Source organism: Hyperolius riggenbachi, chromosome 4 (assembly GCF_040937935.1).
Source record: "Hyperolius riggenbachi isolate aHypRig1 chromosome 4, aHypRig1.pri, whole genome shotgun sequence".
Taxonomy (NCBI): domain Eukaryota; kingdom Metazoa; phylum Chordata; class Amphibia; order Anura; family Hyperoliidae; genus Hyperolius; species Hyperolius riggenbachi.
In genome coordinates this window covers 339,999,963-340,016,277 of record NC_090649.1, presented here as the reverse complement: position 1 = coordinate 340,016,277, position 16,315 = coordinate 339,999,963, and the positions used below count along the sequence as shown (strand labels likewise).

The following is a 16,315-nucleotide window of genomic DNA, read 5'->3' as shown; positions in this document are numbered from 1 at the left end:
GATCTTGTCACTCAAACTGATCATTTTCAGATAATTTTGAGGAAAACTCCCAAAGGTTTTGGTAAGATCCCTTGGTAGCAGAATTGAGTGGTCAAAAACAAATTGGGTTGGGTATGATGATTGGCTCCTACTGGCGTCTGTTCAGAATTTGAGGCTGCAGCATGGTCCATCGATTGCTATTCCTCAATTAATATTTTGCTTGATGTGTCCGTTTTGAATGTTTGGTTTTGTTTTTTTTTTACTTTGTGGTCAGACTAAGCATAATTAGTATTTTAAACAGTAGTCAATAAGCTACTGTACTACACATTAACAATGTATGTATTTGTATTTCTACTATTGAATGTCATGACTGTACAGTCTCTTGAATTTCTTGTGTATATTTGTTCCCCAATATTTGTTTTGAACTATGTACAGCACTACAGAAGATGTTGACGCTATATAAATAAAAAATAATAATAATGTAGATACAGCTTGGAGATTCATTCTGGGCATACATATGTCAAATTTTAGTACATAAACTAATACAAATAATTTGAAATTAATACTATTCACTATTTTGTATTTCATTTGGTTCAAGGATATGGATATTGAGGAAATTCAAGATACAACTGAGGAGTTGTTTGATATAGAAGAAAAGAAGATATTAAAAGATGAAATGCCAAGGGCCCGTTCCAAGTCACGATCAAGGTTTTATAGTTCATATCACTAGAATGTTGAAGTATGACTGCTAAAATAAAATATTTCATTGACCACACTTAGTAAAAGCATACTTTCCTTAACTCCTTAATGGTCAAAGCCTTCATTGGATAACACATTTAAAATCTTTATTTTGTGTTTATCGTATTAAGAAAACTGAGGAAAAATAAGCAATTTTCAAAACAAAATTCTACTAAATATTTTTATCAACAGTCATATTTATTAACCAGATACAGTACATAACTCCACCCATACATACTCCCTACACATGAAGCTCCACCTATTTCTATAAGTTGCAAATTGCAGTGATGACTGCACTGATCAGAGGCAGTGTCAAATACTGCACACCATACACACATTTATATTTAAGCAGTGCTCATGCAAAATCGGTAATAAGTTATACACAGGAGGCAGAAAGAGACAGATCATAATATAACAATATAATAAATTGCATACATAAAGTACTTGTAATTAGCAGTTAACCACTGACACTGAGAAAAATATTTTAAACATGCATACATAAACCTATAATCACTTAAATCAGTACATAGATGAAAGAGGCTGGCACTAAAGCTTGCAGGCCATTCAACAAAGTGGATGAGAGGCTTGCTGGTTATTCAGCAATAGAATACTGACAATGCTCACAGGTAGTGCCAACATACATGAATTCAGAGTGCAAGATCACTAAAAAGTATGTACAACTATTGGTCACCATTTTTATTGGGAATTTATAAATACAGATAGTTTGTGATTATGTACTATAAATTCTTCTTTGGTCATTTAATTATGCTATTACCCTAACAAGACCAAAACCCCATAAATGAGGTACTCCTTTAAGAATATCAAGCTAATAGATAATAATATAATGTACTCTGGGTCATGTACTGCAACACATCAGCAACGATATTGTGTGTATGTGTGTGACACACACACACACACACACACACACACACACACACACACACACACACACACACACACACACACACACACACACACACACACACACACACACACACACACACACACACTCACTCACTCACTCACTCACTCACTCACTCACTCACTCACTCAATTCCCCCTAAATACATGTATCTGATCGTGTGTAAAATGCTTCTCACATAATCTCCTTGGAGTATTATGCTGGGAATACTCCATACAACTTTCTGTTAGAATGCATAATTAGATTATTTTCTTAGAGACTACTCATTATCTCTGGTGCATTGTCTTCTGGTTATCTCCTGTTAAGTAGAACAATGCCTAATTGCTAGGCAGATAGATGGTTAGATAGATAATTTCCAACATGTTGGAATTTATCTATTTGGCAGGTAAATCTAAAGCTGGCCATACACTAGGCTGATTCCCAGCCGATCGACAGCAGATTCGATCACTGTCGACAGCAGATTCTGCTGTCAAATCGTTAACATTAAAGCTAAATTTCGATCTATTTTGTCCCGAAATAGATCGGTCCCGTCGATCGCTCCGTGCAGGAAATTACCGTCGATCGCCCGCTGGTAGGGAACGCGTCGCTAGCGGCGTTCGAGTGCCCGACGACCGGCGCAATACAGCTGCAATACATTACCTGCTCCGCCGGCGCGACTCCCCAGGTCTCCGCTGTCTTCTTCTCCGCGCTGGTCTCTGGGTCCGGCAGGCTTCACTTCTTCCTGTCCCGGCAGGAGGTTTAAACAGTAGAGGGCGCTCTACTGTTTAAACTTCCCCCAGACAGGAAGAAGTGAAGCCTGCCGGACCCGGAGGCCAGAGCGGAGAAGAAGACAGCGGAGACCGGGGGGAGTCGCGCCGGCCGGAGCAGGTAATGTATGCTGGGGGGGCGGGGGGGGGGGAGCGGCGGCAGCACCACCACCACAGATTGTGAACGGTTTCAGGCTGAAATTGATTCACAAGCTGTTTGCAGTAATGGCAACCATACGATCCCTCTCTGATCAGATTCGATCAGAGAGGGATCTATCTGTTGGCCGAATCTGATGGCAAATCGACCAGTGTATGGCTACCTTAATGCTGGGAATACACGAGTTGATCCGGCGGCTCGATTAGCCACCAGATCACGTCCCCGCCGCCATCCGGATCAATTCCCGCTCGTCCCCGCGGGCTCTTCCCCGGCGGGGAATCGATCCGGCAGGTCATCGGACCTGTCGGAAATTATCAATCGAGCCATCAGCGGCTCGATTGGGTGCATCGACCCGTATATGCCCAGCATTACAGAAACGTGAGGAGCACCGAGGAAGAACATCTTTCTTGACAGACTGTTTGCATGGGCACCACTTTTGGATCCCAACATTTCACGATGCTTCCTTTCACACTGCAGTAAGGAATTCACCTAAATCAGATTCTGGCATTTCCTGTAATTATCCTAATCTCTTATACACATGCTTTATAAATAACCAAGCAGATGAATTAGAAAGCCCCATATTTAAACTCAGAACCTTGTGTCAAATGCAGTTTCTTTACCACTATTCCATGGCTTCTGCCTTACTAGAATGAAAGAGAAAGTTTCATTATTTTTTAGCCCAGTTATTTTAGCAAATTTAATTATCCTAATGTAAGGACCTCCAGTTGAAGAGGGAATTATATGTGAATATGAAATGGTAATAACATCTGAAGAGGGACAAGGAGTGCAGAGAGATAATGTAAAATTGCATTGCAGTTTATTATCAGTGTAGAGATACAGCTATTTGATATAGATTAGAAAAGAAAAATATATAAAAGCTTTTTGAGACTAAAACGTGTATGTGATCAATAAGGCAATATCCATCATTAATTTAGACATTTTATAATACTGGCATGCACACTGCAGAATGCACAGTATAAGCTAAGCTGTCAATCTACAGGTCCTTCTCATAAAATTAGCATATTGTGATAAAGTTCATTATTTTCTGTAATGTACTGATAAACATTAGACTTTCATATATTTTAGATTCATTACACACTACTGAAGTAGTTCAAGCCTTTTATTGTTTTAATATTGATGATTTTGGCATACAGCTCATGAAAACCCAAAATTCCTATCTAAAAAAATTAGCATATTTCGTCCGACCAATAAAAGACAAGTGTTTTTAAAACAAAAAAAAGTCAACCTTCAAATAATTATGTTCAATTATGCACGCAATACTTGGTCGGGAAACCTTTTGCAGAAATGACTGCTTATATGCGGCGTGGCATGGAGGCAATCAGCCTGTGGCACTGCTCAGGTGTTATGGAGGCCCAGGATGCTTCGATAGCGGCCTTAAGCTCATCCAGAGTGTTGGGTCTTGCGTCTCTCAACTTTCTCTTCACAATATCCCACAGATTCTCTATGGGGTTCAGGTCATGAGAGTTGGCAGGCCAATTGAACACCGTAATACCATGGTCAGTAAACCATTTACCAGTGGTTTTGGCACTGTGAGCAGGTGCCAGGTCATGCTGAAAAATTAAATCTTCATCTCCATAAAGCTTTTCAGCAGATGGAAGCATGAAGTGCTCCCAAATCTCCTGATAGCTATCTACATTGACCCTGCCCTTGATAAAACACAGTGGACCAACACCAGCAGCTGACATGGCACCCAGACCATCACTGACTGTGGGTACTTGACACTGGACTTCAGGCATTTTGGCATTTCCCGCTCCCCAGTCTTCCTCCAGACTCTGGCACCTTGATTTCCGAATGACATGCAAAAGTTGCTTTCATCCGAAAAAAGTACTTTGGACCACTGAGCAACAGTCCAGTGCTGCTTCTCTGTAGCCCAGGTCAGGCGCTTCTGCCGCTGTTTCTGGTTCAAAAGTAGCTTGACCTGGGGAATGCGGCACCTGTAGCCCATTTCCTGCACACGTCTGTACACGGTGGCTCTGGATGTTTCTACTCCAGACTCAGTCCACTGCTTCCGCAGGTCCCCCAAGGTCTGGAATCGGTCCTTCTCCACAATCTTCCTCAGGGTCCGGTCACCTCTTCTCGTTGTGCATCGTTTTCTGCCTCACTTTTTCCTTCCCACAGACTTCCCACTGAGCTGCCTTGATACAGCACTCTGGGAACAGCCTATTCGTTCAGAAATTGCTTTGCGTCTTACCCTCTTGCTTGAGGTTGTCAATGATGGCCTTCTGGACAGCAGTCAGGGCGGCAGTCTTACCCATGATTGCGGTTTTGAGTAATGAACCAGGCTGGGAGGTTTTTAAAAGCCTCAGGAATCTTTTGCAGGTGTTTAGCGTTAATTAGTTATTAGTATTGTATTTATAAAGCGCCAACATATTATGCAGTGCTGCACAATATATAAATGGGTTAACATACAAGGTAGAACATACGGAAACTATACAGTGTCATAAGTCAAAATAGAGACTGTTCAAGATGGGTGATTGTCAGTAAGATTGCATAATCAAGCTGGAAACACGAGGGAGGAGGGCCCTGCCAGAGGCTTACAATCTAAAGGGTGGGGGTGGAGACAATAAGTGCATTTTTTGAGAGGGTTTCTAACAGAACATATTATGGTGCTGGTGTAGGGGGGTATGCAAGCGTGAAGAGGTGAGTCTTGAGACCTTGTTTGAAGGTATTAAAGGTGGGGGCAAGTCTGACGGCTGGTGGGAGCGAGTTCCAGAGAGTAGGGGCAGCCCTGGTGAAGTCCTGCAATTGTGCATGTGACTGAGTTATGCGTGGTGCGACTAGGCGCAGGTCATTGGAGGATCGGAGGGGACGGGCTGGTATGTGCCTGTGGACCAGATCAGAGATGTAGGTCATCCAGGTCTTGTGCACTGATTTGTAGGCCAAGCACAGGATTTTGAAATTGATCCTAAAGCTTATGGGTAGCCAGTGTAGGGCTTTACAGAGCGGAGTTGTAGAGGCGCTGCGGTGAGAAGAATGTATCAGTCTGGCTGCCGCATTCATTATCAATTGAAGTGGGGCAGTACGGTTAGAGGGGAGGCCTGACAAAAGAGAATTGCAGTAGTCTAGGCGGGAGATGACAAGGGCTTGGATAAGGAGTTTAGTGGTGTCAGGGGATTCAGATGATTAGGTTAAAAGCTCGTTTAGAGAACCTTTTCATGATATCCTAATTTTTTGATAGGAATTTTGGGTTTTCATGAGCTGTATGCCAAAATCATCAATATCAAAACAATAAAAGGCTTGAACTACTTCAGTTGTGTGTAATGAATCTAAAATATATGAAAGTCTAATGTTTATCAGTACACTACAGAAAATAATGAACTTTATCACAATATGCTAATTTTATGAGAAGGACCTGTAGATTGACAGCTTAGCTTATACTGTGCATTCTGCAGTGTGCATGCCAGTATTATAAAATGTCTAAAATAATGATGGATATTGCCTTATTGATCACATACACGTTTTAGTCTCAAAAAGCTTTTATATGTTTTTTTTTTCTAATCCATATCAAATAGCTTTTTTTTTCTTTGCTGAAATCTTGTATGAAATATAGAAAATGGATAGCCACAACAGTGTTCTCCCCAGAATTTTTTTTCCAGCTAGGTGGCATGAAAAAGTGGTTGGGTGGGGTGCAACAGGGAAATGCAGGACAGGCGCAACAGGGAAATGCAGGACAGGCGCAACTCTGCTTATAGCATAGAAGGAGGATGAGGCGGCAAGCCGATGACAGCCGGGTGGGGCACCTGGCTAAAAGAGCCTGGGGAGGACACTGCACAATCAAGCCATTTTATATGAACCATGAAGGTCCATGTATAAAAGACTGAAATATTACATGAAAGAAATGGTGATATACAGATTAAATAACCGAACAGCTCTTTCTTACATAGTTACATAGTTATTTTGGTTGAAAAAAGACATACGTCCATCGAGTTCAACCAGTACAAAGTACAACTCTAGCCTGCTCCCTCACATATCCCTGTTGATCCAGAGGAAGGCGAAAAAACCCTTACAAGGCATGGTCCAATTAGCCCCTAAAGGGAAAAATTCCTTCCCGACTCCAGATGGCAATCAGGTGAAATCCCTGGATCAACATCATTAAGCATTACCTAGTAATTGTAGCCATGGATGTCATTCAACACAAGGAAAGCATCTAAGACACCTTTAAATGCAGGTATAGAGTTTGCCATAACTACTTCCTGTGGCAATGCATTCCACATCTTAATCACTCTTACTGTAAAGAACCCTTTCCTAAATAAATGGCTAAAACGTTTTTCCTCCATGCGCAGATCATGTCCTCTAGTCCTTTGAGAAGGCCTAGGGACAAAAAGCTCATCCGCCAAGCTATTATATTGCCCTCTGATGTATTTATACATGTTGATTAAATCTCCTCTAAGGTGTCTTTTCTCTAGACTAAATAAACCCAGTTTATCTAACCTTTCTTGGTAAGCGAGACCTTCCATCCCACGTATCAATTTTGTTGCTCGTCTCTGCACCTGCTCTAAAACTGCAATATCTTTTTTGTAATGTGGTGCCCAGAACTGAATTCCATATTCCAGATGTGGCCTTACTAGAGAGTTAAACGGGCAAAATTATGCTCGCATCTCGAGTTTTTATTTCCCTTTTAATGCATCCCAAAATTTTGTTAGCTTTAGCTGCAGCGGCTTGGCATTGAGTACGATTATTTAACTTGTTGTCGATGAGTACTCCTAAGTCCTTCTCCAAGTTTGATGTCCCCAACTGTATCCCATTTATTTTGTATGGTGCTAGACCATTGGTACGACCAAAAGGCATGACTTTACATTTTTCAACATTGAATTTCATCTGCCATGTATGTGCCCATATAGCCATCCTATCCAGATCCTGTTGCAATATGACACTATCTTCCTGAGAGTTGATGATTCTGCACAATTTGTATCATCTGCAAAAATAGCAACATTGCTCACTACTGCATCCACTAGGTCATCAATAAATAAATTGAAGAGCACTGGACCCAGTACAGACCCCTGTGGGACCCCACTGCTAACAGTCCCCCATTTTGAGTATGATCCATTGACCACAACTCTTTGTTTTCTGTCCATTAGCCAGTTCCCTATCCATGCACACAGACTCTTCCCTAGTCCTTGCATCCTCAACTTTTGCACCAGACTTTTGTGGGGAACAGTGTCGAAGGCCTTTGCAAAGTCCAAGTATATCACATCTACAGCATTCCCAATATCCATATTAGCATTCACTACCTCATAAAAGCTGAGCATGTTAGTCAAACAGGACCTGTCTTTAGTAAACCCATGTTGATGCTGAGAAATAAGATTATTTTCTACTATGAAGTCATGTATAGTATCTCTTAGTAACCCCTCAAATAGTTTGCATACAACTGATGTTAGGCTTACAGGTCTATAATTTCCTGGATCTGATTTTTTGCCCTTCTTAAATAATGGGAAAACGTGAGCTGTACGCCAATCCACTGGGACTCTGCCAGTTGCAAGAGAGTCACAAAAGATAAGATAAAGGGGTTTATCTATAACTGAACTTAAAGTGGATCCGAGATGAACTTTTACTCCTTGCATAATTGTGTTCCTTACATATAGTTTATAGGGCATTCCTCAAGTCAAATACTTGTTTTGTTTTGTTTTAATACCCTAATTTCCTATAAACTAAACAAGCCACACCCACAGCTTCTCCAGAGTGCCTTGGCGCTTGCAAGGGATTGTGGAATTTCAGTGTGGGCAGGTGAAAAAGGTGTTACTAGCTATAGATTTCAGAGGCAGAGTTTTCACAATCTGAGAGCTGCAGTGCAGATACAGATCAGTTGCCTGTGTAATGGAGGAGATAAGAGTGGAGTTTTCACAGAATATGCAGATTAGCATGCCTAGATACAGATAAGCTTGCCTGTGTGTGTAATTGTGTAATAGTGACCAGCAGAAAACATGTCTGCTCCCATTGTATCACAGGAAAAAATATTAATATACTGTTGAAGCTGTTTGAAGATAGATTTGCTGTGTAAACTATCTAAACTTTAGATAAGATGTATAGACAAGTCACTTGTTATATTTAGTTTTTCATCTCGGATCCGCTTTAATTCCCTTAGGACCCGAGGATGCATGCCATCCGGGCCAGGTGCCTTGTCTATTTTTAATTTATTTAGTCTTGCCTTTACTTCTTCCTGCGTTAAGTATTTAATATTACAGTTAGAAAATTGACTCTTCTGCCTCTGTAATTTGCAACAGTGCTGTTTCCTTTGTGAAGACAGAAGCAAAGAAAGCATTTAATAACTCTGCCTTCCCTTGGTCATCCACCATTGAGTTCCCACCCTCATCCTTTAGGAGTCCTGTACAGTCAACCTTTCTTTTTTTAGAGTTTATGTACTTGTAAAACTTTTTTGGGTTAGATTTGATATCCCTAGCGATTTGATTTTCAGCTTCGATCTTTGCCAGCCTAATTTCTTTTTTACAATTTTTATTGCGCTCCTTATAATTGCTGAGTGCAGCCTCGGTTCCCTCCTGTTTTAGGACCTTATAGGCATTCTTTTTCCTCTTCATTTTATCTCTAACCTTTCTATTCATCCATATAGGCCTTTTTTTATTCCTAGACATTTTGTTTCCATATGAGATATACATACTACAATATTGATTGAGAATACGTTTAAAAGCTTGCCATTTCCCTTCAGTGTCCTCCCCTTGTAGTACATTATCCCAGTTCACCAAACTTAGTGCCTGCCTAATTTGATTGAGCTTTGCTTTTCTAAAATTCATAGTTTTAGTGGTCCCGCTGCCCCGTGGCCTATCAGTCACCAGATCAAACGTTATCATGTTGTGATCACTATTTCCCAAATGTTCTTGAACCTGCACATTTGATACATTATCTGGTCTATTAGAAATGATCAGATCCAGTAACGCATTCCTCCTAGTTGGTTCCGTTACCATTTGAGTCAAGTAATTGTGCTGTAGTGCTGCCAGAAATCTGCTGCTTTTACCAGAATGGGTAGCCTCAATACCCCAGCTTGTAACAAGCCTTTTAATTATGGTAAATTAAATATCAGCAACTAAGTGGATATGGGGCCTAAGACCACTGCTAAATTTTCAGATATACCCTACCTCAGTAAATTTAGAGAATATAATCTTATGAGAGATAAGGCTGATGTCATCTACTTGGCAAGTGACACTTGGCTGGCTTGACGATGTGGGATTTGAGTTTAAACATATAGTTTGGTTGAAAAAAAAGACAGCCATCCAAGTTTAAGGAGTGAAAAAAGGAGGGGTGTCAGTACTGCTGGTACTGAGCGCTAGCAAGTGCCTGGTCACCCATGGGAGCAGCGGACATGTGGTTAATTCACCATCTTCAGCTTCCAAAGTGAAAGAGGACTAAGTGCTCTTAAAACCGCATGGAGATCTAGTTGGGTTAGTTGTATTTAGCTTTGAATGGGGTGTGATATACACAGTATAAATGTTGATGGACATCTCCAATTTTGAGTAATAAATACTTCCCTTTTTAAGAGTCTTACAACCATTTTCCCATCTCTCTCCTGATATTGTATGACCCATGTTATTTTCATCAGAGCCACTTTTTGAGACATTTTAGGCAGATATTTGTTCAGTTACACCTTACACTTTAACCACCATCAGTCATTTGTATCTCTTTAGTGAAGTGTATATAAAGATTAGTGATATGGTCACTGCTGTTTGTCTCCAACACATATGCTACTACCTTTAGTGGTCAGATTAACTATGTTTTTATACCACTAGACTAAATATACCATTCAGCAAATATAAAAAGACTTATTAGAGCATGGGTAAAGAGCAGTTTAGTCTTAAAAAGACAATGAAGCAGAAAAAGTATGATATAATGAATTGGTTGTTTAGTACAGATAATTACTAGAAGATTAGTAGCAAAGAAAATATTATCATATTTTTATTTTCAGTTATATAGTGTTTTTTATAACATTGCATCATTCTCTAATATGTGCAGTTTACACAACATTACGCATTCTAAATGTTTTTACAGAGCAGGCTGTGAACTATTGACCTGTCCTCTGGCAGAGAAAAAGAAAATCCTTGACTGACAGCTCAGATAACAACCTTCAGAACTCAGAGCTCTCTGCAACTAGAGCTCAATGGCTTTTTGCATAGATAACTGGAGTCTCTTATCTCTTCCTGTACTGGAAACAACATTAGACTTAAGCAGCCCATACACTCAGCCGATTTTCTGGCCGACCGATCGATCCCGATCGATCGATCGATCGATTGCAAATCGGTTGGCCAATCGACCGATCGACGGCCGATTTCGATCGATTTCGATGGATTTCCATCGAACTTGCAGGGTGGAAAATTTAGGTCGATCTGATGAGATTGCTTATCAGTTTGCATTGGCCTTAATGGAAATCTGATGGCAAAAAAATGCCATCAGATCGAATTTCAATAGATTTCAAACTGAAATCTATTGGAATTCTATCCTGGTACAAAATGTTCTAAAAACGCATCAGATAGATCATCAGATGCATTTCTTATCTATCTGCTGCCAATCTGACGAGTGTATGGGCACCTTTATGTCTCTGCTCCTAATGTTTTATTTCTGAGCTGTACTACACATACAAATCATTATGTCATCATTTTTTTTCGCTTCAGTGTCTTTTTAAAGAGACTCTGAAGTCTCTAATAAATCCTCTTTTTATTACAAAATCCTGTGTAACATTATTGCCCTACCTAAACCGCTGCATCCCCGCCGCTGTAATCTAACTTTCTTTACTGAGAGGGGCGGTGGAGAGGCAGAGATCCGCCGCTGATAGACGCGAATGGAGGCAGAGCTGCGGCTGAAAAGCCGCAGGGATGCGGCGTTTTAGTTACGACAGTAATGTTACACAGGATTTTGTAATAAAAAAGATGATTTTTAAGAGACTTCATTGTCTCTTTAAGTCCTGCAGAAAATTGACATAATAATCGGTTTTTGCTCAGCTTGAAATAGCAATGTCTGCAGGCAAATCTGTGATCTGATGTGTTTTTCAACAGTTGATAAATGTACATTGCTAGTGATTTAAGGGCACTTAGAGCATGCTCCTCAAGAACAGGGGCATAGCAATAGGGGGTGCAGAGGGGCCCTCCCTCAACCACAGTATTAGCTCTTTATTGGTCCTGTGCTCATAATAATCAATTTTATAGAAACTTTAAATAGTTACATAGTTATTTGGGTTGAAAAAAGACATACGTCCATCAAGTTCAACCAGAGTAATCATTAACAAACTGCTCCCCATCCTCTTCTTGCACCTCTGGCACTGTAGTTGTCCTTGGCAGGTTTTGGTGCATTGTATCAATTATGTATAGAGTGCTTGGGGGGGCCCAAAGTAAAACTTGCATCGGGGCCCACAGCTCCTTAGCTACGCCACTGTGTCGCGTAGTATCGTCGAGAATCAGATTCGCCGTGTCTCAGTTAGACTCGGGTGGTGTTGAGGATGAATAGGACTATAAAAAGATGATTGTGACTTTTGCCCAAAGTTAAAGAAACCTTGGCTCGCACTTTTCCTTTTTGTTCACAGGATCCAACCGAAGGGTTCCGTCCTGGAGATGTGGTAGTAGTCGTAGTAGTCACACACTGCTCAAGAATAAATTTACTTTAGACTTTTTGTTGGTACACTTAGAATCGGCAATTGCAAAACAAATTCTCCCACTTGCCAGTAAATAGATATTGTAGTAAAACCCTGAAGCCTTTCCAAGGGAGACCGAAGCTTCATGTACACACCCACCTGTATTACCGCGGCCCCTCCCCAGACGATTGGTGGAGGCAGTGTTTCTCAACATTAGTTATTTACAAATGAGCAGGTGACCTTTTTTTGCAATTACCTATTCTAAGTATAATTTCAGTAAGGTCTGAAGTACATTTATTCATGAGCACGCAAGAGGTGCTCTTTACATAATTGACAGCAAATTAGCCCTTGAAACCGCTAAAAGATTGCTGTTTTTACTATTTCTATTTTACAGATTACATCCATAATATCTTAAAGTAATATCTTATATTTTTGGTTAGTATCCTCGCTTATGTTGATATAGGGCAAATTAAGTGTCTTAAAGGAGATCAGTTTTGGAGGGCAAAAAAAACAAGTGGATAGTATGACTAGCAATAAAAACTTAATCCTATCCTGTTGTTTTTAGTGTTCATTGTCAGATTTAAGAGAAATGTGATATGAAAAAATAAGAATATTTCTGCTGGTTACCAACTTTACTTTTTCTCTGTGATGCCAAAAGTGACATCACTTTTGCCCTTTTTTTACCCAGCTCAGTGTTAATTTGCTGATTTTACAGATTACTTCCCCTCCTCACTGCAAACATCTAGATAATAGGCTTATGGTACATCACTGTGTAAACTCGCTAAAGAGAGGGGGGATTCAATTACCTTCTGGCCATAGTGTCTTTAACTTATTTGAAATTGGAAGTTTCTGTTTGCATTTTGAGATAAGCTTGTTACTGTAGCTATAAAAAAGCTTCCCACAATCCTGTTGGCACTGCCCAGTTTGGAACAGTTCAGCAAAGGCCCACAGACCAGGTAGAGAAAAAATAATAATATAGGGACCGATTTTTAGGGGGGGTGGGGGTAGGTTGATAGATGATATAGATATATATATATATATATATATATATATATATATATATATATATATATATATATATATATATATATATATATATATATATATATATATATATATATATATGTATATGTATGTAAATATGTATGTATGTATATGTGTGTGTAGATAGATAGATAGATAGATAGATAGATAGATAGATAGATAGATAGATAGATAGATAGATAGATAGATAGATAGAGAGAGATTTTTTTTTTTCATTTTTGGACATTACCAACTACTGTAATGAGCCATACAATTCACTTTATTTTTTGTTTTATTCCTGACTGATCTCCTTTATGTCTACTCCACATCATTTTTTATTCAACACAAGATTGTTAGATGTTGCTTTTTAGTTTTTTGGAAAGCCACTTCACGTATCATGTATTTAACTAACCTGCAAGTTTGTTTCTTGAAAAGATCACCCAGGAAGAGACGTTCACGATCTCGATCTGGATCTAGAAAGCGTAAGCACAGAAAACGTTCTCGCTCAAGGTCAAGAGAAAGAAAGCGAAAGACCTCTCGTTCATATTCCAGTGAGAGAAGAGCACGAGAAAGAGAGAAAGAACGGCAAAAAAAGGGCCTGCCTCCTATTCGGTCCAAAACGCTTAGCGGTAAGTTTGAAAATTACTTTTTTACTTACTGTATTTTAACTGAAAGGATGTGTGTTACGTGCATGCATTCAAGAAAAATCACACAGATGTATTAATAAATGTATTTTTATAACTCCTTAGTGTGTAGCACTACACTTTGGGTTGGACAAGTAGATAAGAAGGCAACACAGCAAGATCTGACTAATGTGTTTGAAGAGTTTGGACAGATCGAATCTATCAATGTGAGTACACAACACATTATTGTCAGTATACTGTATATCTACTTTTTTCTAAAATAGTCATAAACTAATTTTACAGTGTGATTTTGTAGTTGCACAAATATCCATAATTTACCTTGAAGTCAGCTGTAAATTGATTTACATATGAAAACATGATTGATTAAACACCTTGGAAAATGTACATCAAGACAACAGAAATCTAGTGCTTTACCTCAGTTAAAACAGAACCATTACATAGTGGAAGGTTTAGGAAATAGTCAAATATAATATTTGTACTTGCTTCATTGCATACGATCGGTCCCCTACTTTCAAACTGGTTCTGTTGCTCGAGATGAAAACAGAAGGCATTTGCAAGTATTCAGGTTGGAGCGCGCATATGATGTCTCCAAATGTAGAAATCAAAACGATACAAACACTGCTCAGAAGCAATTTGTGGTTGCCAGAGGATCCTCTATCTACAAGAAACACTGCAATCCAATATGACTCACCCACAATGCATCACTGCTGAATGTGCAATGCATCCTTTGTTGTCCAGAACTGCTGGAATACAATGATGTGCCAGCTAGTTAATTGTACAGAGCCACAATAATCCAACATGCATACAGACTGTTTCAGATTAGTTGGTCCTCATCAGTGCATGGCATGGATTCATGTGGCTCTATGGAGTAGTACTTACAGTTCGGGACATGTCTACCCATAATTCTATACCATAAACAGAAAATAAGAAGATTAAACAAAAAGGAGTTCCTCATTGTAAACCATCAATAACCACAGAGCAGATGGCATTTATATTTCACACAACAAACCAATATCTACGAATTAGAGGCCTAATCTGTCTGTAACTAGATCTAGGTCAGCTAGGCCTGGGCTCAGCCCCTTTAGGAAGGGCCCCTCAGATGCCAGCACCCCTCCCAGGAGAAATGGGTATAGGAGTACATAATACCCCTTACCCATTCCCACAAAGGGTTAAGCAAAATAAAAACGCAACGACGAGAAAAGTCTTTAGATTGGACAAGGGGTTGGGGGGGATGGGGGGGGGGGGTGGCAGATGCTTGGCTGCCCCTCCCCCCAGATGGACCATGCGGGCTGGTATAGCTCAAGGTGCAAAGCCCTGCACGACCAGGGCTCCACATTCTGGCTATCCCAGCCTGCATTGGGGACAAGGGGTTAAAGAGGCTCCGGAGGGGGAACCACATGTCATTTTTTTTGTTTTTATTTCCCACACAGAACATTAAAAAAAAATACATTTTTATACATGTTAATACATTATCTGTTATTTTAGCATAGCGACTTTGCTATAGGCTGCTATTTTTTCCCTCTAACTTTTAGATCGATTTTCTCAAAAACTATAAGGTCTTTTTGAAAAAAAAAAATATTTTTCTTGTCTTCGCTGTCCTACACATACCCTGCAAATTTGGTGTTACTAGCACACAAGGGGGCTTTGCTATTAATCACTAAAGTCGGCGGCTGTACCCCTGCCATTTAAGTCTATGGAGTGAATTTACCGTGAACATTTGCTGTAAATTTGATGTCCAGGCCATCTCTAATGTTGGGATATGAACTGACTGCATGAAATGTACTGCACTTTCTCATGTGTTGCTAGCGATACTACTTTCTTTTGTTCGTTCGATTTTTTTTTTTTTTTAACTCCTTGAAATTGTCATCTTATTTTTTATTTGATCATTTTATCAGGGCGTGTGCTTGTGTATGTTTTACTGTTCAGTAAACCTAATGGATACATTTGTAGTTGTTTGCAGTTAAAGGGACACTGAAGCGAAAATAAATCTCGCTTCAGTGCATATATTCAGCAGGGGCATGTGTGCCCCTGCTAAAACGCCGATATCCCGCGGCTAAACGGGGGTCCCTTACCCCCCAAACCCACCCCTGCAAAATCTACGACCAACTTGGTCATAGATTTTGCTGCTGTTGAGGCAGGGCTAACGGCTGCAGCCCTGCCTCTCAGCTCCATCTATCAGCGGCGCATCGCCGCCTCTCCCCTGCCCCTCTCAGCGAAGGAAGACTGAGAACGGCAGGGGAGAGGCGGAGATACGCGCTGACAGACGCGCGTGAGGCAGGGCTGCGGCGGTTAGCCCTGCCTCTATGCGTAAGAGATCCACGCAAAGAACGGAGGGGGTTTGGGAGGTAAGGGACCCCCGTTTAGCCGCGAGATATCGGCGTTTTAGCAGGGGCACACATGCCCCTACTGAAAATAAGCTCTGAAGCGAGATTTATTCTCGCTTCAGAGTCTCTTTAAGTGCATGCATAGTGGTGGTGCATAGTAACTGTAGATAAATATTTTTTTCTGCTTACAGAT

General features: G+C 40.3%; 1 protein-coding gene across 6 annotated transcripts in view; it reads left to right on the top strand.

Annotated features, from left to right (window-relative positions):
* The window catches only part of SCAF8 (SR-related CTD associated factor 8), a 593,726-nt gene that overhangs the window by 203,643 nt on the left and 373,768 nt on the right, over positions 1-16,315 (top strand). For all 6 annotated transcript variants that reach the window (XR_011019400.1, XR_011019399.1, XM_068231893.1 and 3 more), the window contains 4 exons: positions 578-687; positions 13,590-13,783; positions 13,904-14,004; positions 16,314-16,315. The exon at positions 16,314-16,315 is cut by the window's right edge and continues 112 nt beyond it. Coding sequence is in view for 4 of the 6 variants with exons in the window: in XM_068231893.1 (XP_068087994.1) it covers positions 578-687; positions 13,590-13,783; positions 13,904-14,004; positions 16,314-16,315 (407 nt within the window). In the remaining 2 variants the exon portion in view is untranslated. The remainder of the gene's footprint in view (positions 1-577; positions 688-13,589; positions 13,784-13,903; positions 14,005-16,313) is intronic.